This window comes from Amblyomma americanum, chromosome 5 (genome assembly GCF_052857255.1).
Source record: "Amblyomma americanum isolate KBUSLIRL-KWMA chromosome 5, ASM5285725v1, whole genome shotgun sequence".
NCBI classification, from domain to species: Eukaryota; Metazoa; Arthropoda; class Arachnida; order Ixodida; family Ixodidae; genus Amblyomma; species Amblyomma americanum.
The window spans coordinates 37,765,948-37,791,157 of record NC_135501.1 but is presented as its reverse complement, the minus strand read 5'-3'; the positions used below and the strand labels follow the sequence as shown (position 1 = coordinate 37,791,157).

Sequence of the window (25,210 nt, the reverse complement as noted above, 5' to 3'; positions counted from 1 at the left end):
ATTGGAACTGTATTGGCAAAGCTGGCCCTAAAAAGGACCAGGATAGGATCATCCTGTTTCAATATTGGGCCGATGATCTGTGCTGCTTGGGATGCCATCGAGGTTTTTGTGCGGAGTGCCTGCTGTCGCGATGTCATCCTCGGCTGCGACATCCTCTCAACTAACCGCGCAGTTATTGATTGTGCCCGTGCGGAACTTGTGCTTTCTGCAGTGTGTAACGTTTCATTGTGTGACCTGCCTGCGCGCTCTGAAAAGCTTCTTGTAGCTGCTGACACCGACATACCTCCCTTCTCTTCTGCCCTCGTTCCGCTCAGACCTGACTCTTCCCTCAGCAGCCCGGTTTTATTCACACACACCGCAGCCCCCACCCGCCATCACCGCCTTCTGCTTCCTTTCGCTATTCTCACGGTTTAAGATGGTCGCTGCGCCATCTATGTCACCAGCCCATTTCATTGCCCGTCGTCTGTTCTTCGCGGCGAAAGCTTCGGCTCTATTGAAAAACTGGACCCTGCTCTTGCTACCGAGTTCTCCGATACCCGCGCCTGTCCCCCAGTTACTGCCTTGGAATGTTGTGCGACTGCGCCCGGTCCGCTTTACTTCGACATCTTTCATCGTAGTATCACTCCCGACCTTATGTGACCACATCTTGGAGCTTCACCATTTCCGCAAATCTTTCGACCTTCCCCAGCCCTCCTTTGGCTGCGCGTTGGCCGTCTCTCACGTGATTGACACTGGTGCGCACGCCCCCTTGCGCCAGCGACCGTACCGCGTCTCGCCGACTGAGCGCCGCGTCATCCGTGACAACACCGACGACATGCTTCAGCGCGGCACTGTACAGCCCCCCACAGCCCTTGGGCCTCTACTGTTGTCCTGGTGATTAAAAAAAATGGCTACATCAGGTTCTGTGTGGGCTAGCGCCGTCTCAACAAGATCACTGGCAAGGATGTTTATCTTCGACCCTGAATCGACGATGCATTGGTATGCCTGCAAGAAGCGGAGTATTTTTCATCCCTAGAATTACGCTCCAGCTACTGGCAAGTCCCGATGGCTGCCGCTGACCGGCCGAAAACCGCATTTGGCACACCAGACGGCTTGTATGAGTTCAATGTGATGCCATTCGGCGTCTGCAATGCTCCAGCCACATTTGAGAGACTGATGGATAATATTCTCAGCGGGCTGAAATGGGAAACATGTCTATGCTACCTGGATCACATTGTCGTTTGTTCAAAAGGTTTTCCTTCCCATCTGCACCGCCTTCTGCGCATACTCACGTGCCTTACCGACGCCAGACTCCAACTCAACTTGAAAAAAATATTATTCGGTGCTACGCAGCGGACAATACTAGGCCATGTCTTCTCTATGGATGGCGTTCTTCCTGATTCTGCCAAACTTCGCGCCGTCGCTGACTTCCCCAAACCGACCACCTTAAAAGAAGTTTCATAGGGATATGTTCAGATTTTCACCGCTTCATCCGCAATTTCGCCCGTACCATCGCCCCTTTAACGCAGATTCTTGCCGGCAGCCCGAAACTCTCGTCTTGGTCGCCAGCCTTCTATACCGCGTTCAGCACTTTACGTCGCCTGCTGGTCTCCCCCCCCCCAATTCTTCGTCCTTTTGGTCCCACCTGTCCAACAGAAATTCACATTGACGCGAGCGGTGCGGGCTTGGGTTTATTTTTTGCCCCATTAAAGTCTGGGCAGCAAGAATATGTTGTCGCTTACGCCAGCCGCGCCCTCCCAATGCAGAATCGAACTACTCTGTCAATGAAAAACAATCTCCTGCTATCATTTGGGCGATTTCAAAGTTCCGACCTTACATTTACGGACGGCTCTTCTTTGTCCTCAAAGACCATCACGCCCTCTGCTAGCTGTCCTCTCTCAAAGATCCTTCCTGCCGACTCGCCCTCTGGGCTTCGCCTCCAGCAGTCTGATATTCAGGTCATTTATCGCTCCGGCAGAAAGCACATTAACGCCGACGCCCTTTCTCATTCACCGCTCCCATGCGATTCCGCCTCAGCCTTCGTCTGTGCCTACGATTTCTCATTGTTGACGTCCCTGATATGCTTTCAGAACAATTGAAGGATCATTGGTTCACATCGCTGCTCACCTTTCTGAATAATCCCTCGTCGAATTCTTCGTCGCGGACCCTTCGCCGCCAAGGCCGCCATTTCGTCGTTCGCGATGACCTCCTATACCGGCGTAACTAATTCTCCGACGGGCGGAAGTGAGTCTTAGTGATCCCTCGACACCTCCGTGCTGCCATCTTCGCCTCTTTCCGCGCAGATCCACAATGCCGCCATGCCGGTGTACTGAAAACGTATGCTGGCTTTCGTCTGCGATATTCCTGGCGAGGTATGTACCACTACATACGTCAGGACATTCGGTCATGCACCACTTGCCAACATCGCAAGACACCTCGCCCCGCCGCTGCTCTTTTGCAGCCGTTACATTTCCCTTGGCGACCTTTCACCGCGTCGCCATTGATATTTATGGCCCGCTTCCAACCACTTCGGCTAACAACCGCTGGGTCATCGTGAACCTTCGCCATCTCACACGTCACGTCGAAATTTTGGCTCTAATACCTGCTACCGCAAACGATGTCGCTTCCTTCACTCTACACAGTCTCGTTCTTCGCCACGGCGCCGCGAAAAAACTGCTGAGTGATCGCCGCAGTGTTCTTTTTTCGGACGCGGTTGAGGCACTGCTAAAGCAATGCCAAATCGTTCGTCGCTACACCAGCGCCTATCACCCTCAAACCAACGGCATGACTGAGCGGTTCAACCACACACTCAGTCATATGTTCGCTATGTATGTTGACACCGCCCACTCGAACTGGGACCAATTAAGTGCTCAGTTTCGTCGCGTACGCGTATAATACGGCTACGCAGACAACGACAAGGGTTTTTCTTTTCTTTCTGTTAGTGGGTGGGGGCTCACATCCACCATGGACACCACTTTCCCTATATCTCGCCCTGAGCCTTCCCAGACCACATCACTTTCCGAAGCTCACCTGTATTCCGAAGAATGCCGGAAACTTGCCCGCTCTTTCACTACACAGCTCCAGTGGAATCAGAAGCACCGTCGGGATTCCTCGGACCCTGCCGCGTCATACCCATCTGGCACCCTCGTTTGGCTCTGGGTGCCTTCCTCCGCTCCCGGCCTTGCCACGAAACTGCTTTATCGCTATCACGGACCTCACCGCGTTTTGCAACCAGAGGTGTGCAAATGCCCTCATTTTTACTTTTTCTCCCTCACCCTCACTTTTGAATCGATGACCCACCAACACCCTCGCTCTCAATTTGAAAAGTTATCCGGGCCTCCCTCTTCCTCACTTCGAAAATTTTTCTGGCCCTCCCTCGCCTAACATCTTCGGTCCTCCTTCATCCTAACCCTCACTAACATTCCTTTTAAAACTAGTTATATTTTCTAGTCAGCAACGTCTGGCGATATTACCGAGTAATAAACATACGAGACAAGCCCTCAAGGTACTACAGACGAGAGGCAAGATACTTATACTGCTGTGTGCGCGCGTCTGTGCGAGTTGTTAGGGCTAATACATGAGACAAAACCAAGATAGTTTCGAGTTGAGCCCTAAAATATCACTCTGCCTTTACTTCTGCCACGCACTGCATGCAAACATGTGTTCCGCAGTTATAAAATTTCACTTTTATCTATAATTTGCTGATACTGCAATCTCTATTGGGGATATTAGCTGGGTGCGTTACTGATAAGTAAACAGAATGTAATTTATTTATTTTACAATTACTGCCGTCGTTGTGCAAGGCCTTGGGCAGTTGTGGCCGGCCATGTACATACAGAATATGTACATATAACAATAAAGCGCACTTCAAGATAACACATGGTCTCCATCGTCAAAATTCGCACGGTTCCTTATACAGAGTTAAATTGTGACCGGGGAAAAAATGTATCATGGGTGTAAAAGGTGAATGCGGGGCACAAGAACAGGCTCAGGACAGATTACACTGCATTTGCTTTTTTACTCAGGAGTGCGTCCGTGAACTCATCAACAGTGGAGCGTTCAACAGTTTGGGCATCCAGTGAATTCCAGTTACGTGTCGTCCTGGGAAAAAAGGACTTCTTGAACACGTTGGTTTTCCATGTGAAGTCCTTAGCCTTTTTGCGGTGAAACGAACGGGTCGTACGCGCATTTGCGGGCACAATGGATGTTTTTTGTTTATTCGTGTTTTGTCACTGTACACTAATTAATAAAACTTTAATCTTTCACGGTACCGGCGTGATTCCAGTGTTTATAAGTTAGCAGTCTGTAATAGACTGATAAAAGACATGCGCCGTCTATAGCATTTGTAGATAAACATCGCGGATTTGCGCTGGACGTTTTCTAGTATCGCTATGTTTGTTTTTGTGCAGGGGTCCCATACAGTGGCTGCGTATTCCAAAATCAGTCTAATGTATGTTTTGTATGCTAGTAGTTTTATTTCAGGCGGGGACGTTCCGTGGGTTCTTCTTAGATATCCCAGTCGATGCATTGCTTTATTTTTAATAAAGTTTATGTTATGATCCATAGCGCAGAAAAAAAACAAGGGACAAACACACTACGGCTTTATTTGGTGCACGCAGAATTTATACATGAAGTAAAGAACGATACCAGTCAGATTAGACAAGATACTTTGTGAACAAAGCCTAAAAATCACATGCAATACATTTCACCAGTTGGCATACTGCTCCGAGGCTAAAAATGCCATATCTTTCTTTGTCAGCGACAATGACGGGCTGCTGACGCAGCTTTCCGGTCCAGCTCTTTCGATTGCGGCAGCCTCGATAATTTCCCTTGTTAATCTATCGGCATTTCTGCCTATCACCTCGCATTTTTTAAAACCAGGCTTGCATTTATGAGCACGAGAGTGCCGTGCCAAATTGCTGGAACCGCCATCCCTAACTTCCCTATGGTGCTCGCTTAACCGCTCATTAAGGCATCTGCCTGACTGCCTCTGCATCTGCATCTGCATCTGCCTGACTTTGTTAGCTGGAATCAGGAGATATTTCTGCAAAAGGATGGAGTATGCATCAGCTCGTGCATTTCTCCAGCGCTCAGTGATCTATCTCTACCTTGATAATCTAGACAGGCGACTGCAAAATAAACTGGATGTTGCTGTTGTCATTCGGACGTTTAGGTATGTTGATGGCTACCTAGTGGTCCTTCGTAAGAGCCATAGAGATGTTTCTGTAACAGCCGCTACCGCTATTTCTACCTTCTCTGAGTGTCTGCACCCTCTGAAGATCGCCCATGAGCTTCCGGTTGAGGGCACTATTCGGTTTCTTGACCTAAAATTGGTTACTGGACAGCAGGTTTGTTGGATGTATGAGCCCAGAGCTGAGAAGCCCCTATTACCCTTTTCGTCTGCGCATACGAGGCTGGTCAAGCGAGAGGTCGTGAAGACGTGCTTTTCAAGTGCAGTTAGCAAGTCCTGCGCATGCTTGATAAAAAGTAGTTTTTATAAGCAGGTGGACCGCCTCCGAGCAGCAGGATTCCCCAAACACTTATTAGTTTCGGTTGCTGAGAGATTGCATTAGCAGGAAAAGGCCAAGAAGACTGGAACTGATGGCGAAGTGGGAAACAAGGTAGTGGTGGTGCCATATATCCACAAGCTGTCAGACTCCCTCAAGAAGGTAGCAAAAAAAAGTGGGAGTGAAGGTGTATATGTCTGCACCAGAAAAATTGTCCCGCATTTGCAAGGCCACCTGTCCCTACAGCAGGCTTCAGAATAGTTGCACGATTCGGCATAGAAACCCTTTCGTGCAGTGTACTGAAGATATAGTGTACAGTATCCCGCTTTCATGCGGCAAGGCGTACATTGGGCAGTCTCGCAGATGCCTTAATGACCGGTTAAGCGAGCACCATAGGGATGTTAGGGATGGCGGTTCCAGCAATTTGCCACGGCACAGTCGTGCTCATAAATGCAAGCCTGGTTTTAAAGAATGCGAGGTGATAGGCAGAAAGCCGATAGATTAGCAAGGGAAATTATCGAGGCTGCCGCAATCGAAAGAGCTGGACCTGAAAGCTGCGTCAGCAGTCCGTCATTGTCGCTGACAAAGAAAGATACGGCATTTTTGCCTCGGAGCAGTATGCCAACCGGTGAAATGTATTGCATGTGATTTTTAAGCTTTGTTCACAAAGTATCTGGTCTATTATGACTGGTATCGTTCTTTACTTCATGTATAAATTATGTGTGCACCAAATAAAGCCGTAGTGGAAGTTTAGCGCTTGTGTTTGTCCCCTGTTTTGTTGGTGCGCTATGGATCATAACGCATACCCACTAGCCCGAACCATCACCTTGTTATAGTTTATGTGCTGATTCCAACTAAGGTCAGGTGTGATTATGATTCCCAGGTACGTAAAACTTGACACTGTTGCCAGAAAATGGTTCACAATTTGGTATCTAAAGGTTAGCGATTCTTTCTTTGGAGTTACAGTCATTGCAACTGCTTTTGTGTGTGTTAATAGGCATTTGTCATGTGGAACACAAGGCCTGTAATTTAGCGAGTGATGAGTTTAAGGTTGCTTGGTCGTGAGAGGTAGATATTGCATGGTAGATTATGAAGTCATCAGAAAAGAGCTTTATTTTTACTGGTATGTCCGTAGTGATATCGTAAATGAAGACCGCGGCCCCAAAACTGAGTCCTGCGGGACGCCCTACTCAACTGATGAAAAATTGGATAGCACTTCGTCGATGCTGACGGCCTGGTATCTATCAGAAAGATATGCTTCAATACACGCGAGTAACTTGTCATTCTTAAGGATCGGTTTTAGCTTAAGAAGTATCTTTTGTGGGATACGCGATCAAAGGCTTTTTCAAAGTCAAGAAAAATGATGTCAATTTGACCTTGCTTATCTAGGGCAGATGCAAGGTCGTGGACTCTTTCTAGCATTGGTGTTACAGTTGATAATAACACAGGCAATGACCACAAGAAGAAAGTAGAAACACGTAGCTCGAAAATTTTGGAAAATAACCATGAAATATACATATTAATCAATACTGGAAAGAAATGCCGACATAGGTGATTCTGAAATGTGGTCATATGTTAGGAGATTCCGTTAAATTACTGTTCCTGGAAGGAAAATATTTAAAACGTTTCCCAAATAACTCAAGCATAGCGTAGTATCGGCCGAATTAGGCTTTTGTATGCGAGCAGTAAGGCAGAAGGAGCAGAAAGGCTGAAACGTCTCATCAGAAAGAACTTACGATGAGCAATAACCAATAGGTAGTCAATGTGCTTAGCCCAAGTGAGGTCATTAGTGATCAAGAGTCCGAAGTACTAATAATCTACCTCGAGAAAATTTTTGATATGATGAATATTGAGGTTTCTTATTTAAAGCGGTGTTTGCAGTAGTGAGCTGTACAGCTTTGTGGTCCAAATATTCTATCCACTATCTGGCAGTTTGTTTTGGCAGTAATTGATGCGCTAACAAGAGAGGTCGAGCATTGATTGAGAATTGTCCTGAAATTTGGAATTTTCTTCTAACATTTGCTTAAGTCGAAGGCAAATTCCACGTCCAACATAGCTACACCTTGGGGGTCATGCTTTAACTGAAAAATGTCACCAGTCTACTGCAGGAGAATTAAAATATCCTGACAATATAATACGATTTCGGGTTGAACATTCGTGCTCTCAAATTGTTGCAGTTCGCTTCATAAGGCAACGAGAAATTAGGGGGGCCTGTACATGGCTCCAATAATACGTCTAAAGTTTCCATAGCACGTTGTTCAAAAATTGCCCTCTACATTGGTTATATCAGGTATTGGTAAAATTCGCAGTAATCGTTTAAACTGAATGCGAACATCTCCCTTCCCTTGTTAAAAGAAAGTGGTAAAGGAATTCGTCTACTTAGGGCAGGTAGTGACAGCAGATCCGGATCATTAGAGGGAAATAACTAGAAGGATAAGAATGGGGTCGTGCGCATATGGCAAGTTCTCTCAAATCATGAATGACAGGTTGCCAATATTCCTCAAGAAAAAAGTGTACAACATCTGCATCTTACGGGTACTCACCTATGGGAGAGAAACATGAAGGCTAACGAAAACAGTTCAGCTTAAGTTAAGGACAACACAGCAAGCCATGGAAAGCAGCTTTCTATTCGATATTCTATCGAAAGCTTTCCAGAAATCGATAAAAATTATACCGATTTGTCGCCTTCCATCAATACATTCACCAATCTCATGTATAAGCTTAGTGAGAATTGTAGATGTGTACCTTCGTCGAAAACCGTGCTGACTGGTCCCCAGAATGCCGTTTTCCTCCACAAATTTCATCACGTGGTTGGTTAAAATATGCTCCAGCGTTTCGCAACTTGTGCTGGTCAGGGAAATTGGTCGGTAATTCGTGATATTATCTTCGAGGACTTGTTTATGAATTAGTATAACCTTAGCCCCTTTCTAGCCATTAGGTACTTGACCAGATTCCAGGGATTCTGGGAAAACTTCTAAGAGATAAAAGGAACACCACTCTGAATATCGCTTTAAAAAGCATTAGGAATTTCATCAGGACCTTGGGATTTTTTTTTCATCCAGTTTTAGACGATTGAAAATGCCGGTCTGACTTAATTTAAGCTCACGTAAAAGATGTATATCAAGAGATTTCGTTTGGGGCTTAGTACCGTCATCCAAAGTAAAAATTGATTGAAAGTATTCATTCACGAGGCATGCCATTTCTGTCCTATTGGTGACAATTCTATCTTTGCTTATCAAAAATTCTAGGTCAGATTTTGGCTTTGCGACTTATCTCCAAAATTTTCCAGGAGCCGTTTTGATAAAACTAGTTAGTGTTTGACTCATATAAAGATCCTTGGCTCGGGTAATTTCTATTTTCAACTCCATAGAGAGTACTATAATAGACTCGCGTGCTGTTTAGAGGCGGATTGTTGAGCCCTGAGACGTTTCAAAAGGAGTTTTTTATGAATAATCGTTCGTGTAATTCATGGGTTTCTTTTGTTGACTTTTTTAGTGCGTATGGAAACAAATCGCTTTATCGAGTCAAACTACACAGTTTTAAACCACTCCCACGCATTGTTTGCAGACGTAAATTCTAGAGAGATATAACGAGTGAAATCATCTTACCCTAGCTCTAGGTTATGTTATATTGCGACATCATCAGCTTTAGAGAAGTCCGGGACGGTCAAGGTTTGTTTAACGGTCAAGGTCAAGGTTTTTTACGTCTGCGTACGGTCTGTATCCGATACGTTAACGTACTTCATCTGTCAGCCTTCAGTACCACGTTTAACAAAGAACCAGAAAAGAAAAACGCAAAAAATTATTTGTGGCACCATAACCCTAAAAGAATACACCACGCGCCGAGAAATCTATCAACCACAATCAATCCCACCACAGAAGCACGGTACCCTTCCTTATGTCCGAAGCGGCAACGAAACCATGCCCCATATCCTGAAAAAGGTCGCCACGAAAGGGGAACACGCCTGCGAACAGGGATGAGCTTTCCCTACCTGCTCCCAAAGATTGTCCACACAAAAAAAGCTATGGTGCTCGGCTGCTGACCCGAAAGACGCGGGTTTGATCCGGGCTGCCGCGGTCGGTTTCACTGGAGGCGAAATTCTAGACTCTCGTCTACTGTGCGATGTAGGTGAATGTTAAAGAACCCCAGGTGGTCGAAATTTCCAGGACTCTTCACTACGGCGGGCCCCATAGCCTGAGTCGCTTTGGGACGTTAAATCCCGTTAAACCGAGCCAAACCAAAAAAAAAGTGCAAGGCATTCTTTAGAAAATGACTTGCGCTGATTAGAACGCAAGCTTTATTGACGAAACTAGAAGCCTAAAAAAAGGAATTCAACAGTACAAGAACGACGTGCGCAACTTCGGAAGAGAAGGCAACCCGGCTGCGTTTTCCGGACATCGCCCACAAAACCAACTTAGAAAAAACCATCCCCTTCGAAACCGGCAACAGTTACGGACAACGAATCTTACTCAAATTTTTGGCATATTGTTACTTATAAAAATAATGTAAAACATAAAATAGACAACTTGTCACCTCTGTATGCCCAAGAACATAGCTCCACAGCTCACAGCAGGAAAGGACGTAAAGCCCGGCACTGTGACTCACATCCCCAATGGACCGCCGGTATCCGAAGAATGTACCAACGACTCGATACCAGATGTACGGATATCGGATGCGCGTCCAAGTTCGCCTCGTATACGAACTGGGACGTCCCTGCTGGGCTGGCTCGTGCAAAAAAAAAGAGGCGGCCAAATGAACGTCCCACGTACATAAACGAGGGACATCTTGACCTCCTTGGGATGCCAGACTTAAGATGTAGGCTTCTCAGAGACGTCCACGGAACGTCCCACACCGCATTTGACCCCCGTATGACATCCGCTAGTCACCACAGTTTGGGTGATGAGACCTGTGTTGAAGAACCCAATATCTGCCCTCTCATCTCTCGGACGCCAGGAAAAAGACGTTTCTTGGACCACTTTGTTGCTGCTACAAATATTTAAATATGGCTGAAATTAGTAATTTTTTGGCATTATTTGAATACCCGAGGACGAATTAGCCTGCATACGACTTCTAAAGAACTGTGATGCAATTCTGCAGGCAGACAATCTCCGAAATCTTGACATCACGACAGTTCTAATTATTTACGCCTCTAAATATTCCGATCACCTTGCAAGGCACAAGGAGTGCGAGAATAAAAGAAAGGACAAGAACGCAGCTCACACTCTAATCGCTCAAATCACGCGCTTCTCCTCATATACTCTGGTCTGACATGTTTCAACATGTTGTAGTGGTTGATGGATAATAAGCGAAGTTTTTAAATGAAATTTTAGCGTGCTCTATGCAAGGTGAGGAAGGCGCAGTTTGAGATATTGAAATAAAAACATTTTAAGTTGCAGGGTATCATTGTTTCATAAATATTGAAAAAAAAAATCTGGGACACAACACTTGAAATAATCTTCTACTATTGCCGTTTACACAATCAGCTTCTATTAGTCGTTTCCCTCTCTCTCTCTCTGATCCTTACGATCTCGTCCCTTCGATCAGACTGTATCTACCGGATTTCTGCTGCCAGGAAAAGTGATGTTTTTCTTCACTGCTGTCTTATTGACCGCATTTCAAAACATCTATGGACTAAAGTCATCTGTCAGACCCGCAGACATCTTGACTCTGCCGCTCGTTTCTAGGCGTATATCGTTCTTATAGTGAATGTGTGGATTTAGTTCAGAAGTATCGATCTTAGTCTGGCGTCAGTCGGACATCACTGGCCGTAGTTTCGCAGGCAGTGGCAATACCAGCAGTTATTGCCCCAATTGAAACTCATGCCGCAGAGAACACTGGTTTAGCGAGTTGTATGACTCGTATGTCGGAGATGCCGGCTGTGTGCCTCTTTAATTGAGACATTTTTTTCGTGCGTGCGCAGCAGCCATTTTACTTTTTCGTTTCCCTCCGGCGTGCTCTCGTTGATGCCAGAAGCACTTGTGTGGAAAACACCGGTGACAGGCCATCTGCGTCTGCTTCCCTCACGCCAGAAAAGCATTTTTCTGGCGGAAAACAGTTCAGTCACACTAGAAACCATGCAGTAAAGCGCACTGCGCAGCACATGTTCACATAAAGGGGCAGTGTAGGGATCTGAGAGTGCAACATCCATCTGATTGTGACAGGAATGGAAGTTATGGCCCTCTCCATCTGAAGTACAGCGGCGGAAACATTGCGGCACATTTAAATGCAGAAATTAATAGTTTTTATTGAGATAAAAAATAGTTATCCTCACAAAACGTGTCCCTACGTTTGAAGAAACTGATAATAGCACATCTGCTCATGAAAATTGTCTCAGGAAAAAAAAAACCGCCTTGGATGACCGAGCCTATGTGGGACATATTCATAAACCACAAAGAGTGAATCCGCAGGACATCGACAGGTTCGCTGCCGGCGGACGTCCAAAAGCTGATGTCCGCAAGCCATTCATTGGTTCAGAAAAGGTGAGCCTTGATAACTGGCCAGAAAAGGTATCCGTAAGACATAACTTAAACATTCATTCTCGGCCGCGGATGTTGAAGTTTAAACGGGATGGCCGGCAGATATTTATGATCCAATCGATCTATATACCTCATGAAAGCGCCTTCAATGCTCTGCCAGATTTCAAAACGCTCCAAACGCAATTTTGTTCCTACCGTGTCCTTAAATACTCAAGCCACAGGACTCTGTCACCCGTGAAGCCAGCGCTTACACTCCAAGATTTTTAAATTAAGAAAAGTTTCTTCGGAGATGGCTCCGCATTTACTATTATATTCAAACCTAACAGGAAGGAAATTCTTATTAAAGGTTTAACTTAAAAAATAAAACAGCGCTTTGCTAATTAACCGCGATTTCACGGTAACTCATTCCTTCTATAAGCACAACTTGCTTGGGCCCTGGCAAAGTTAACCTGTGAACTTTAATTGCTTTCTGTCCAGGGGACCAGTCGCGTCCAAACCAGCAGCTCCCATTCAAAGTCTGGCCACTCTGGGAAATGGCGCCACCATGGCCAACCTGTAAGTACATGGCGAGCGTTAATCCCCACCTTAATAATGCTTGTTAAATCAGTGTCATATCTTAACAACTGATGCTGGGTAATCAAGGCACAATTTTTCTACAGCATTAGCGTTGTAAATTCACCGTAGAGATTCTAGCTACAACAAAAGGGCGAAAACGACCCATGAGAATCAGATAAGCAAAAGTCACACTTAGATGCAGAACGTATACATGTACACATTGCCTTTTAGAAAGAACTGAATAAAGCCACCGGAACGTGCTACTTGTAATTCATACTTCATTGGAGGGCCACAACCTGTACGCTTCAGTTTAGGTGCTTTATTCAGACTGTGACCTTCTACTCTCCATTCACAGTTTTCATACCGTCAGATTAAAAGCATGGGATAAACTCCTGCGTTAAGAATAAGATCATTTTATTGGTTTGCCGATGTGACCGAGTTATTAAGCACTTTATTAGATGCCGTGAATATTCCATTCTTGGGAAGGCCTTAAAATTAAACAGAATATAGTTATGCAGATAGTAAAAAATATTGGTGCAAACTTAGTAACATTGTCAAATAGGCCAATCATCATCAGCCTTACTACACCCACTGCAGGGCGAAGGCCTCTCCCCCGTCTCTCCAATTAACCCGGCCCTTTGCAAGCTGCACCCACCCTATGTCTGCAGACTTCCATATCATATCCGCCCACCTAACCTTCTGCCGGCCCCTGGTACGCTTGTCTTCTCTTGGAGTCCACTGCGTTACCCTTACGGACCAGCCGTTATCTTCCCTTCGCATCACATTCCCTGCCTAAGCCCATTTCTTCCTGTTGATTTCGACTAGGATGTCATTAACCCGAGTTTGTTTCCTCACCCACTCAGCCCGCTTCCGGTCTCTTAACGTTACACCTATCATTTTTCTTCCCATGGCTCGCTACATTGTCCTTAACTTAAGCTGTCTGTCTGTTGCTGCCAGGAAGAAAGAAAGGAAAGTGCACAGGCCTGCTCACTGACTCGAGAAGATCCACAATCGCTACCACGTGCAGATAGAAGGAGAGTTTAAAGATGGGATAGGAAGACAGGATAGTGAAGGCGCGCTAAAGACAAGGCCGATCCCGGAAGAAGTGCAATACCGGACCACCCGGTGGCGGGAGTGAAGCATCCTTCAAACTTTCCGCCACATTTCCAGAAATAAGTCCAACTTGGACCCGTAACAGATAGTCTACGGGTCCGGATAATCGCGCTGAAACCTTTTCGTTAGCCTCCACGTTTCCGCCCCGTAGTTGAGTACCGATAAGATACAGCTGTTGTACACTGTTCTCTTACGGGATATTGATAAACTACTATTCATGATCTCAGAGAACCTTCCATATGCGTCCCACCCCATTCAATTTGTTCAAGTTATTTCCCTATCATGATCTGAATCAGCTGTCACTACTTGACATATGTAGACGTATTCCTTTACCACTTCGAGCACCTCACTTGCAATTGTGAACTGCTGTTCTCCTGCTAGGCTGTTGATCATTAGTTTGGTTTTCTTCAGGTTAATTTTTAAACCCACCGTTCAGCTCTGCCTGTCTGAACGATTGATCATAGTTTGCAAATTCAACTCCTGGGTTATTCAGCAAGGCAACGACATCAGCGAATCGGAGATTATTTAGGTATTCTCCGTTAACTATTATCCCCAACTATTCCCAATTCAGTCCTCAGAATACCTCCTGTAAACAGGCGGTGAATAGCACTGGCGAGATCATGTCTCCTTGCCTGACGCCCTTCCTTATTGGAATTTTATTGCTAACTGTATGGAGGACTATGGTAACTGTGCATTTGCCACATATAACTTTCAGTATTTTGACATGACTCTTCTACACCCTGATTCCGCAGTACCTGTATGACTGCTGAGGATCCCACTGAGTCGAATACTTCCTCGTAATCAAGGAAGGCTCTATACAGAGGTTTATTATATTCTGCGCATTTCTCTATCACCTGATTGATAGTGTGAATATGATCTATTGAGGAATATCCTTAACAGAAGCCAGCATGATCATTTGGTTGATAAAAGTCTAAGGTTGACCTGACTCTATTAGCGATTACCTTTGTAAATTACTTGCAGGAAACGAACAGTAAGCTGATCGGTCTGTAATTTTTCAACTCCTTGGCGTCTCCTTTCTTATAAAATTAAGATAATGTTTGCGTTCTTCGAAGCTTCTGGTACAGTCGAGGTCATAAGGCAATGCGTATATACGGTGGCTAGTTTTTCTAGCACAATTTCCACTCCGTTCTTCAAAGGATCTGCTGTTACCTGATCCTCGCCAGCTGCTTTTTCCCTTTGCATTGCCCCTAAGGCTTCTTTTATTTCCTGTTTCGTTACTGGCGGGATGACGCATTGCTGTGCGCTACTCTCTCTTGCATTAACGATCTGACTACATTGGCTACTGTATAGATATGTATTGAACTCTTCGGCTGCTTTAAATATCTTATCCATATTGACAATGACATTGCCCTCCATTACTTTTAACGCATACATCTGGTTTTTACCTGTGCCTAGTTCCCTCTTCACCGCTTTCAGGCTACCTACGTTCTTTAAAGCATGCTGAATTCTCTCCATACTGAACTTCCTGTAAGACTGGCCTTCGGCTCCGGCATCTTCAGAGGCTGGCGCTTAACGAGGAAGACAATGAAAAGCGCCGAACGCTCCATCCATCGTTCGTGCTCTGGACTGACCGCTACCTCTGGCCTGTACCAGCATGTACCTCCGTTGTTCGCGAAGCAGTGCTTTGCAGGACGTTCCTTATTAAAAGTGGTGGTGGTTCCAGCGATCCCGTCGCCCTGGAGCTTCGTAAACGAGCATTGCCTACCGCCTCTGCGGTTCCTCAGACCGTCACCCAAAGCGCTTCCCCGCTTCTGCCAGCTGTCTTCTGTTCCGGAGCCGCGCGGCGGCGCGACCCGGTCATCTTCAGTTTCACAGATGACATGGATGTGGAGGATTGGTTGGGCTCCTAGATCGCGCAAGCGCATACAATAAGTGGGACGATAGCGTCAAGCCCAACAACGTTATATTTTATTTGAGCGACGTAGCCAATCTTGGTTTCGAAACCACGAGGCTGACATCTCAAACTGGGCAGCTTTCAAAACCAGTCTGACAGAAGTCTTTGGCCGTCCCGCAGTGCGTAAGCTTCGCGCCGAGCAACGCTTGCGAAGTTGGGCCCAGCAAACCGGGGAAAACTTCACCAGTTATATAGAAGATATCGTCAACCTCTACAAGGTGTCAACCCTTCTTTGAGCGAGGCCGACAAGATCAGGCGTATTAAGAAAGGCATTGAGGATGATGCCTTCCAAGGATCCCCAGACTGTCTCCGATTTCATCGGCTACTGCCAAAGCTTCGATGAGCTTCGCAAACAGCGCCTTTCTACCCGGCGTGCTGGCTTTCAGGAGGCCACACTTTCCAGCTTGGCTCTCCCAGGGGACGGTGCTCTGGACCAACAGTCGCTCCTCCAGCGCATCCAGCAGTTTGTACGTGAGGAATTCGCACGCCAGCTGTGTTGGTGTGCCTGCCCGCCTACTCCTGCACCGTCGCTCACTCCCAACCTACAGCGTGTCATCGAGCACCCCTCAAGATGCCATGCATCTCATGGCATGCCATGCGTTTTGTTGCCATTGTCGACAAAAAACAGCTGATCACGCTTTCGGAAGCAGGCCGAAATCAATTCCGAATATGTAGCGAATTTGCACCCTAATCGTAGTCATATACCATAAAAAGAATTCATAAGCGCACGGGGCTAGATACAAACAGACGCCGTGTCTCATCCAGTAGCTTTCCTGGGTGAAGCCTCAGATCACAAAACCATCGCCTCAACGGTGAGAACAAACACAGGCATGGGCATGCCTGGGCCGTACTTTTAGAGATTAGTTGTACAAATTGAGGGGCAGTGTATAAAACGCACCCCTTGCTAGATTTACTTACCTATAAATAAAGGTGATGAGGTTCGAAAGGAGTCTATACACTAAATTTTTGGCTGCATGCATACCTCTGATGCAAGTTAGCGTGACATAGGACGAACACGAGAGAGGAAGAGATGACAACGCGCTTAGTTGTAAGATAACTTGTTAGTAAAAAAATAAATCTCGCGGTCCTGTCTGCCTACCTCGTGTTTGCAATAAGTTGCGCTAACATGTTAACGAACAAATTAGACCAACTAGCGCCGCACCAGGTTTTATTTGACCATGTTTTCATCTTTATAATACACACGCCTTAGCCATTAGCATACATCTATCACCTTGTGATGTTCGCTTAAAGTTTATATGCATATAAATGGTTGTGGCCAAATACTACACTAGGCTATCCATACCCTGCTCTGATGGGCAGCATATAGTCGGTTATGACAACCTATATCAGGCCGTACCTCAGGCCTAGCTACCCAATTCCACTAAGGGGCGAATGTTTTATTTATCTGGTCAAAACATTTGTGTCACCGGGATTCGAACCCCTGTCCTATAAGCAGTCAAGGCAGATGCTCTAACTCTACGCCATGGCTGCAAAGAATTGCAAAGCATGATGAAGGATTTAGACAGGCGGATCAGAAGTATGATCCTGACAATTGATCCGGAGAAATTAATTGTAATGTTCAACACTCTCGGAAGCTAGAAGGTTATTACGATTGGCATCGAGGCGCTGGAACTGGTAGGGGAATACATCTACTTAGCGCAGGTAGTGACCGCAGGTCCGGACCGCGAGAGTGAAGTAGCCTGAGTTACAATGGGGTGGAGCACATGATCATGAATGTCAGTTCACCCATACGCCTCATGAAAAAAGTCCATAACAGCTTTATACTACAGGTACTCGCCTATGAGCCTGTAGAGGGACAGAGACTTAGTCCCCAACAAAATATTGGAGCGCGATGCGTACGAAGCGAACAGGCCGGGAGCCTGGAATCAACTGCATATATTCTACGCCGTGCGTGGGCCCACATAGCCAGCGCGAGCGCTTTTCTCGAGCCGAGGAGGCACAGCATTGCTGATGAAGATAGTGCCACTACAGGGCTCCCTCCGCGGAGAGGATGGAGGATGGTAATTAACAGCAGGGCGCCCATGAGACATGCTTGCTGACGGCGCGGATCGAGCCAGTGGAAGAAGAGGGGCTTGAGAATTCGTGGTGGGAGTTGAAAGAGAAACGTGTGTGATGAAGGCGGGTTTCACGCGGTCGATGGCAAATATTTCGTCTCGTCCATCGACGGACATCTTAAGAGTTTTCTCATCCCGCTGCAGGACGGGGTAAGGGCCATCGTAGGGAGGGGTGAGCGAAGGCTTGATGACATCATGACGCACAAGGACATGGGTGGACGTGGCGAGGTCTTTGCCCACGAAGACTTGCGGTGTCGATGGACTTTGGGTCGTGTTGCAGGCGCCTGAAGAGCAGGCGTAGTTTTTCAACGTAGGTAGGGGGCGAGATGTACTCGGTGAGGGCCGGAATGAAGAACTCGCCTGGCAAACGGATGGTACTCCCGTAAACCGTTTCGGCCGCCGTGCACTGGAGATCTTTTTTAAAGGCTGATGAAGGCTGAGGAGGACCAAAGGAAGGGAATAGGGCCAAAAGGTGCGAGTTTCGCGTGCAACAAGAGCAGCCTTCATCTGTTGCTGCAAGCGTTCAACAATGCCGTTCGCGGAGGAATGATACGCGGAGTAGTGAAAATGGTGTACGCCAAGTAAAGTTCTCAGGCCGAGAAACAAGGCGCACTCAAACTGGCGGCCACGATCCGTCGTCACTACAGCGGGGCAGCCGAAACGGGAAATCTCCACTGAGTGAAGTCGACAGCACTGTAGACGCCGTGATATCAGCCAGCGAAAAGGCTTCGGGCCACCGTTTGTAGCGGTCAACACACGTAAGTATGTAGTAGAAACCTCGTGACGGAGGAAGAGGGCCAACAATGTCGACGTGGACATGGTAGAAACGACAGTCAGAGGTCCGGAAAGGGTGGTTGGAGGATGGCGTGTGGCGCGTTGTTTTGGCACGCTGACATTGTAAGTTCTCATGAGCCCAGCGACCCAAATCTCGGTTGACGTTTGGACACACGAACCTAGACGTCACGAGCCGCTGCGTAGCACGAGTGCTGAGATGGCTTGCGCTGTGCAGCTGTGCAGCTGTTGGAAGACTTGGCGGCCGAAAGCGGTGGGTACAAAAGGCCGTGGAGTACAACTAGAAACGTTGCACACGATGGTGTCCGAGCAGAACGGCAGGGGTTTTGGCGACAAGGTCAGAGAGCCAGGGTTGGACTGAAAGTCTTGAAGCTCATTGTCTAACGCCTGTGCGGCTATCCGCGCTTCGAAGTCGTGCGCACCTGATCCAAGAGCAGCGTCACGGGAGAGCGCATCACCGGCATTGTTCGCAGGACCTTCGATGTGTCTTATATCAACCGTAAATTCAGAAATAAAACTCAGGTGCCGTATCTCTGGTGCATTGTATGAGCTCTGATTCACACGAAAAGCAAAAGTTGTGGTCCGTAACCACATAAAAAATGGCTGCTTCCAAGATGTGACGGAAGTGTCGAATGGCGAGATAGACAGCCAGCAATTCACGGCCGAAAGTACTCTACTGCGTTTCTGCGGGCTTGAACTTCTGGGAGAAGAAACCCAGCGGGCACCAGCAGTCGTCCTGAAGCTGTTGCAGAACGGCGCCTACAGCTGCACGAGAGGTGTCTTTGATGAGAAGCAACAGGGCGTCGGCCAGCGGGTGCATGAGCAGAGTAGCGTCGGGAAGGGTGTCCTCGGCGGCTTAGAAGGCAATTTCGGCAGCTGGCGTGCACTCGAGGGGACTTTGAGGACCATGCGGTGACTTTAAGAGATCGGTGAGGGGCAGGGTAATGCGGGCCATGCCGGGCAAGAAACTCTGTAGAAGTTCAGGAGGCCGAGGAACTCGCGAAGCTTGCGAAGTGACTTGGGGTGAGGAAAGTCGCGGATGGCGCACACCTTGCTCTCCAAAGGGCGAATTCTCTGCCCTTTGACGTGATGGCCAAGAAACTCGATGGCGACGACGCCAAAAACGAGCTTGGCCGGATTTATGACGAGACCGTGCTCTTCGACGCATGAAAAGAGCAGGCGTAGGTGTTCAGCGTGTTCGTCTGACGAGGAACTGGCAACCATCAGATCATCGAGATACGCAAACACAAAACGCAGGCCACGAGTTACCTCGTTAATGGAGCGTTGGAATGACTGAGAAGCGTTCCGCAGGTCGAAGGACATACGGACGTACTCGAAGAGGCCAAACGGTGTTAAAATTGCAGTCTTAGGGATGTTGGCAGGCTCCACCGGGGTCTGAGGGTAGGCCTGCACCAGGTAATTCTTGAAAAATATCGTTATGCCATGGAGGTCGGCCGCAAAGACATGAATATGAGGAGGAGGATATTGATCCGGGACAACGCGGGCGGGCGTTAAGGGCCGAGGCGAGGCGGCGCAGCACTGCTAATGATGATAGTGCCGCTAAAAGCCAGAATCGTGGAGGCTAACGAAAAGTGTTGAACTTAAATTGAGGACAACGCAGCGAGCTATGGCGAAGAAAACAACATGGGTAATGCTGAGAGATAGCAAGAGGGCAGAGGAGGTGAGGGTACAAACGCGGGTTAATGACATCGTTGTCGATATCAAGAGTCAGAAATGGGCGTAGGCAGGGCATGTAATGCGAATGGAAGACAATGGATGGTAATTAAGAGTAGCGGACTGGATAGTAAAAGAACGCAAGCTTAGCAAGGGGGCAGCTGAAAGGTGCGCGGCAGAGATAGAGAGGTTTGAGGTGATAAGGCGAGCGCAGCTGGCATAGCACAGAATTTACTGGACAGATATGGAAAAGGCCATTGGCCCACTGTGGGCGCTGTCAGGCTGATGGTGATATTTCGCCCCACGGCCTTCTCGGTCTTGTTTTAGTTTCGCTTCCATCATCCGAGTGATATCTATGGCTTCGAAACTCACTATAGGCCATGTCACGCATGAAAAAAAACTCCAGGGGAATCTGCTTCTTCGTTAGTTGTGATTCCGGCTCTGGAAGCAGGGTTGCTTTAGCGTTCAAGTGAATTCAAACGATGCAGTAGCAATTATATGGCAGTTATTTAGCCTCATGATATATGCGCGGAATTCTGTTGTTATAAGTATCGCTCACCTGTTCAAACTGAACGGAAACAGCATGACAGAATAAATACAACTATAAATTATTTAGCAGTCGCTGGCGAATGTCGTGTGATGATCTACTATACAAAGGTCTTACGCACGATTAGAAAGAAGAAAACATGCAAACAAAATTTGTTATCCATACTGCACTCGGGAGCGGCTAGCTATAGCAGAAACGACCATGTGGGGATGGGTGCAACGCCTAGGTAGACGGGGACAGCAGAAATTATTATTGTGGTCATCTGTCGTCCTTTAAGCCTGCCTTGATCATGCCGTGCGTTGAGGTGTTCGGTTGCAATAGTGCCGTAGCGGCTCGTGTGGCCTGACACTGAATGAATGATTAGCGCTTTCAAAATTTGAGACGACGCATGTGTTACACAATTCTGGACGAATGCGCACGGCTTATCCCTTTCGGCGAAGCTAATCCATCGAGTGCGAACTCGAGAAAATAGACAAACGCGTCGCTAAAGCAGACGAGCACCCCGCTAAACGCGTTGATAACCTGGCCGAAAGCTATACAAAATAAGATGGATATCCAGCAGTGCCTATGGTCGTCCAAGATAGTACAAGGCCCTCCTGCATTAGATAAATTCCTTTCGGAACCTTCTCTCCTCGACAGATAGATCGCAAGTTGTTCATTTACCATCGTTCATCGTGATTTCAAATTTCTTGCCACGCGATGTTGTTGATAGCAATTTTGTGTCTAGCTTTTTCACTGAAATAGGATTTTTTTCAGTTCTGTCGCAAGGAGGAAGTTTGTGTTAGGTCTTTTAAAACCTGAGCGGTATTATGCGTTTACTTACGTATACACTGATGTGTTAATACCCTGTACAAAGTGGCAAACATATTGAATGCCCCTGTAAATCCACTTCGTCTGTGGACATGCCAAGGCTCGTAGTATTACTAAATAAATAAATAAAACCTCAAATTAGTTACCACTTGACAAAACCTGTAACCCGCTTCTATTGTATTTCAGCTTTAAATGGGCCTTTCTGTATTTCAGGGCAACGTTCCATTATAATTTATTTTTGCTGTATGTTTGCTTTTTTCTGCCAGCTTTTCCTTCCACCATTGCTGGAAACCCCTAATTCCCTTGCTTGAAGCAGCATGATCTGGTTGAACACGAGAGGCCGAAAAATTTCCGTTTAAAAACAGCGTTGTCCCTCTCGGTGCCATCCACTGCGGCGTGCCACGTACTCCTTGTGTAGCGCACGGGAAGTAAATGCCCACATACCACACTATCCAGGACTAATGCGGTCCGGCAAACACGCTTGAGCTTGAGTTTGTAGCAGCGCCACGACGACTAGTGACGTATTATGACCAGCAGATATAATGGGACGTTCTTAACGCCCACGTATCGTGAGGAAGGCGTCCCAAGAACGATTGAAGTTGCCAGGGACTTACAAGAAAGGAAAGTCGCCAATGTGCCGCAAAACGACGACACCGAGTTATTGCTGTTGGCGATGCGGAGACGTAGTTCAGCCGTAAAGCTTGAAAGCCTGGTCAACAGAGAGCCGGATCAAGAAAGACAAATAAAGCAGGATTTCTGTCACCAAACGTGACTTCACAGTACTCATTCCTTCTAAGAACAAAACTTGCTTATCCACTAGCGAAGCTAACCTGTGACATTTAATTGCTTTCTCTACAGTGGCACAGTCGCGTGCACAACAGAAGCTGCCGCTCAAAGTGTCGCCACTGCGGGAAATATCACTGCGGCCGACATGTAAGTACACGACGAGTGAAAACCCCATTTTACAAAAGCATGCAGGGCCAATGTCATCAAAAGGGCACTACACAATCTAATTCATTTGAACAAAATGCTAGGCGCCAAAGGCCAAATTATTGTACGGAACTAGGAGGAGCTGTAAAAACTTTGACCGTACATGAAGGAAATAGAAAAAAACTAGGCTAAAAAGTACACGTGAGAGCCATAAAAAAAATCGTACAGAGATGGAGAGCATGTAGCATAGCCTTTATAAAAAAACTGGCCAAAACGACAGATACGTGATATTTCTAAAGCACGGTGCTGGCTGTTTCAGTCTGGATGATTTAGCTGACGTGCTTTTCAGTTAGTTTTTATCATTTTGCTCTACGTTAAGCCTTCTTTATGTCAGCAGCTAAAATTCACATCGCCAGGTGATAATGGGCGCACTAGTTCTGGCGTTTCGGCTTTCCCAACATGCCTGGATGTACAGACCGCTGGAATGATAAAATTCTCGCTTTTAATCCGACACCATTCGCATTCACACCGTGATTTCGCGTCCCGCGTTACTCACAAAATTAGCTGAGCGCTCAGCAAGACGATGGTGTCGAAAAGTAACGTCTCCTCATGGCGTCCTGGCAGCCTGCCCACCGCGCCAAGAAGCAACCTCCCACAGGGTTGTGACCAACGGGGCCTCCGTGGCGGGGAGCTGTTATGGTACAGCAGGCAAAATACATTTCAATTTCGACCGGACCACTGTGACACTTCGCATCAAGCAATTTCTCCTCCCGCGTTAATGACAAAAGTATCTAATTGGTCGAAAGGGTGATGACGTAAGAAGGACGCGCGACCATGGCACGAAAATTCAAAACAAAAAAAGCAAGGAAGGAGTGCGCAACTGGGAAAGGGAGGGACGAGCAGGTGAAAAAGTTTAAGGGCGCACTCACTCGGCGTATAATTATGTGTGTGCGAATAAAGATACGCTGACAGCGACAAACGTGTGTGTGGGAAAGAATTGACAGAGACAGAAAAATAAGTAGCAGGAACGCTGTCCATTGTTAACGTGACTTTTGCGTCCACATAATTTTTTCAGTGTGGCTAGTCCTGAAGTGGTTCCCGTAATAAAAGGCCGCGGCAGCATTCGGACCAGGTAGTTAATTATCCACTACTAGTAAACCAGCCTGCTAGTTAGCACGTCTTAGTTGTATTCTGATGTGCTGCAGCGCTGAAAAAGCAATGGGGAAAAAGTGCTCCCCTAACTCGAAAAGCCAACTTATAAAAATTGTGTAGTCAAACAGTCTGTCTATCTGGCCATGCATTATGCTGTGTTCCGCACGTCCAACTCCAAGGTGGCTTCAAGTCACTGTACATTTTTGGTGGTTGCGGGCAAACAGCGTTAGATATTGATGACACACACTAATTCGTAAATGTATTGGAGTGAAACATTATAACATGGAGCTTCAGTGTCTCAGAATTGGCCTAGGTTTTTGTAGAAATTATTTTGCCCATAGTTTGTACACGCTGCACAGTTTATCTTAATGACAGTACACGTTGAAGCTCACCTTAGTGAAACTAAAAGCAGCAATCTTTTAAAGCATTCTCAATATACATGACGCCATAGGGCGAGCATCCCACAGAGGTAAGAGGAGAGTTTGTGCGTTTTAGCTTGCTGAGCAAGACGAACAAGTGGGGCGAGGAGCAAGCACACAGTAGCCTTCGGAAACTGCAGGTGCTTCTGCGGCAGATCAGTCAGATTGCAATTTTTGCAGCAGTTTCCTCCAACACATTTGCGTTTGGTTTTTGGTTTAATATGAATGCACTTGCTTCGAAGACTTGGACCCTATTTTGTCAAAAGTTTATTATGCTTGAAAATGGCATCTTTTTTTCATTTGACTAATAGCACCGGTACATAATATAATCTCTTGTTACAGCCTGCTTGTTACAGAAAATTTATCTCACTGCACTGTCCTTTCATGCGCTGCGTTGGTCTTTCAGGATGCAGATGATGCTTGCCATGCATCAGATGGACTCTCAAAGAACCGCCGAGCTGATGAAATACGAGGGTGACAAGACCAGAGAACTCGTCACGACACTAGCCACTATGCAAAAGGGTACTCTGGACGCCATGAAAGAACAGATGCAGATGACAACGAAGACATTCGACAAAACGCTAACGACGATGAACGAGCATATGACCGAGCAAGCACAGTGGCACCGCGACCACATGAAGCAAATGGGCGAACAGATGGCCAATACAAACAAAATGCATGCAGATACCATCCAAAAGATGCAGGCTGCGATGGCGGCGCAGGACATTAGGCAAGCCCAAACGCTCCAGGCGATGAATAGCTCCATGGCACAAAGCGCGGCAGCGCACGAACAAACAATGCGGCGTATGCAAGAAGAAATGGCTAGAAGAAATAACTCGGATTGCGTTATATCCTGAAAAACATTTTTTTAAAAGAAATCAAGTTAGAGAAGAAAAGAAAATATTCCTTGTTTAAATAAAGTACCATTATTGAACCTTTTTGGAAGGGGAGAGTGAATCACTGCTCAACTTGTTTGTACCTCGGTCGCACCGAACAAATTGCAACATAGTTTGGACACACTCAAAGGGACACGAGCGTTGTGTTGAAAAGCAATGGTCTGTACCCCCCTCTATGCGGCCAAAGAAACGTAGTATGCGACAAATGGTTTCAAGTAAATTCGTTTTGTGCAAGAAACAAAAATTTTCGTCTAGAAAAAAAGATCATTTGTGGTGGTGAAGAAATTGAAGTTGTTCACTAACACACCATACTAGGTGTAGCATTTTCTTCACACCTTACATGGGATTCGCATGTTGAGAAGATAATAAA

The 25,210-nt window shown here is 46.6% G+C and overlaps 1 protein-coding gene across 1 annotated transcript in view; it reads left to right on the top strand.

Annotated features, from left to right (window-relative positions):
- LOC144132380 (uncharacterized) overlaps positions 1–24,883 on the top strand; it is a 50,171-nt gene extending 25,288 nt beyond the window's left edge. Inside the window, exons 4-6 of the mRNA XM_077664737.1 lie at positions 12,440–12,517; positions 22,302–22,376; positions 24,351–24,883. Of these exons, the coding sequence (XP_077520863.1) occupies positions 12,440–12,517; positions 22,302–22,376; positions 24,351–24,801 (604 nt within the window). The 3' untranslated portion in view covers positions 24,802–24,883. The remainder of the gene's footprint in view (positions 1–12,439; positions 12,518–22,301; positions 22,377–24,350) is intronic.
- The last annotated feature ends 327 nt before the right edge of the window (positions 24,884–25,210 follow it).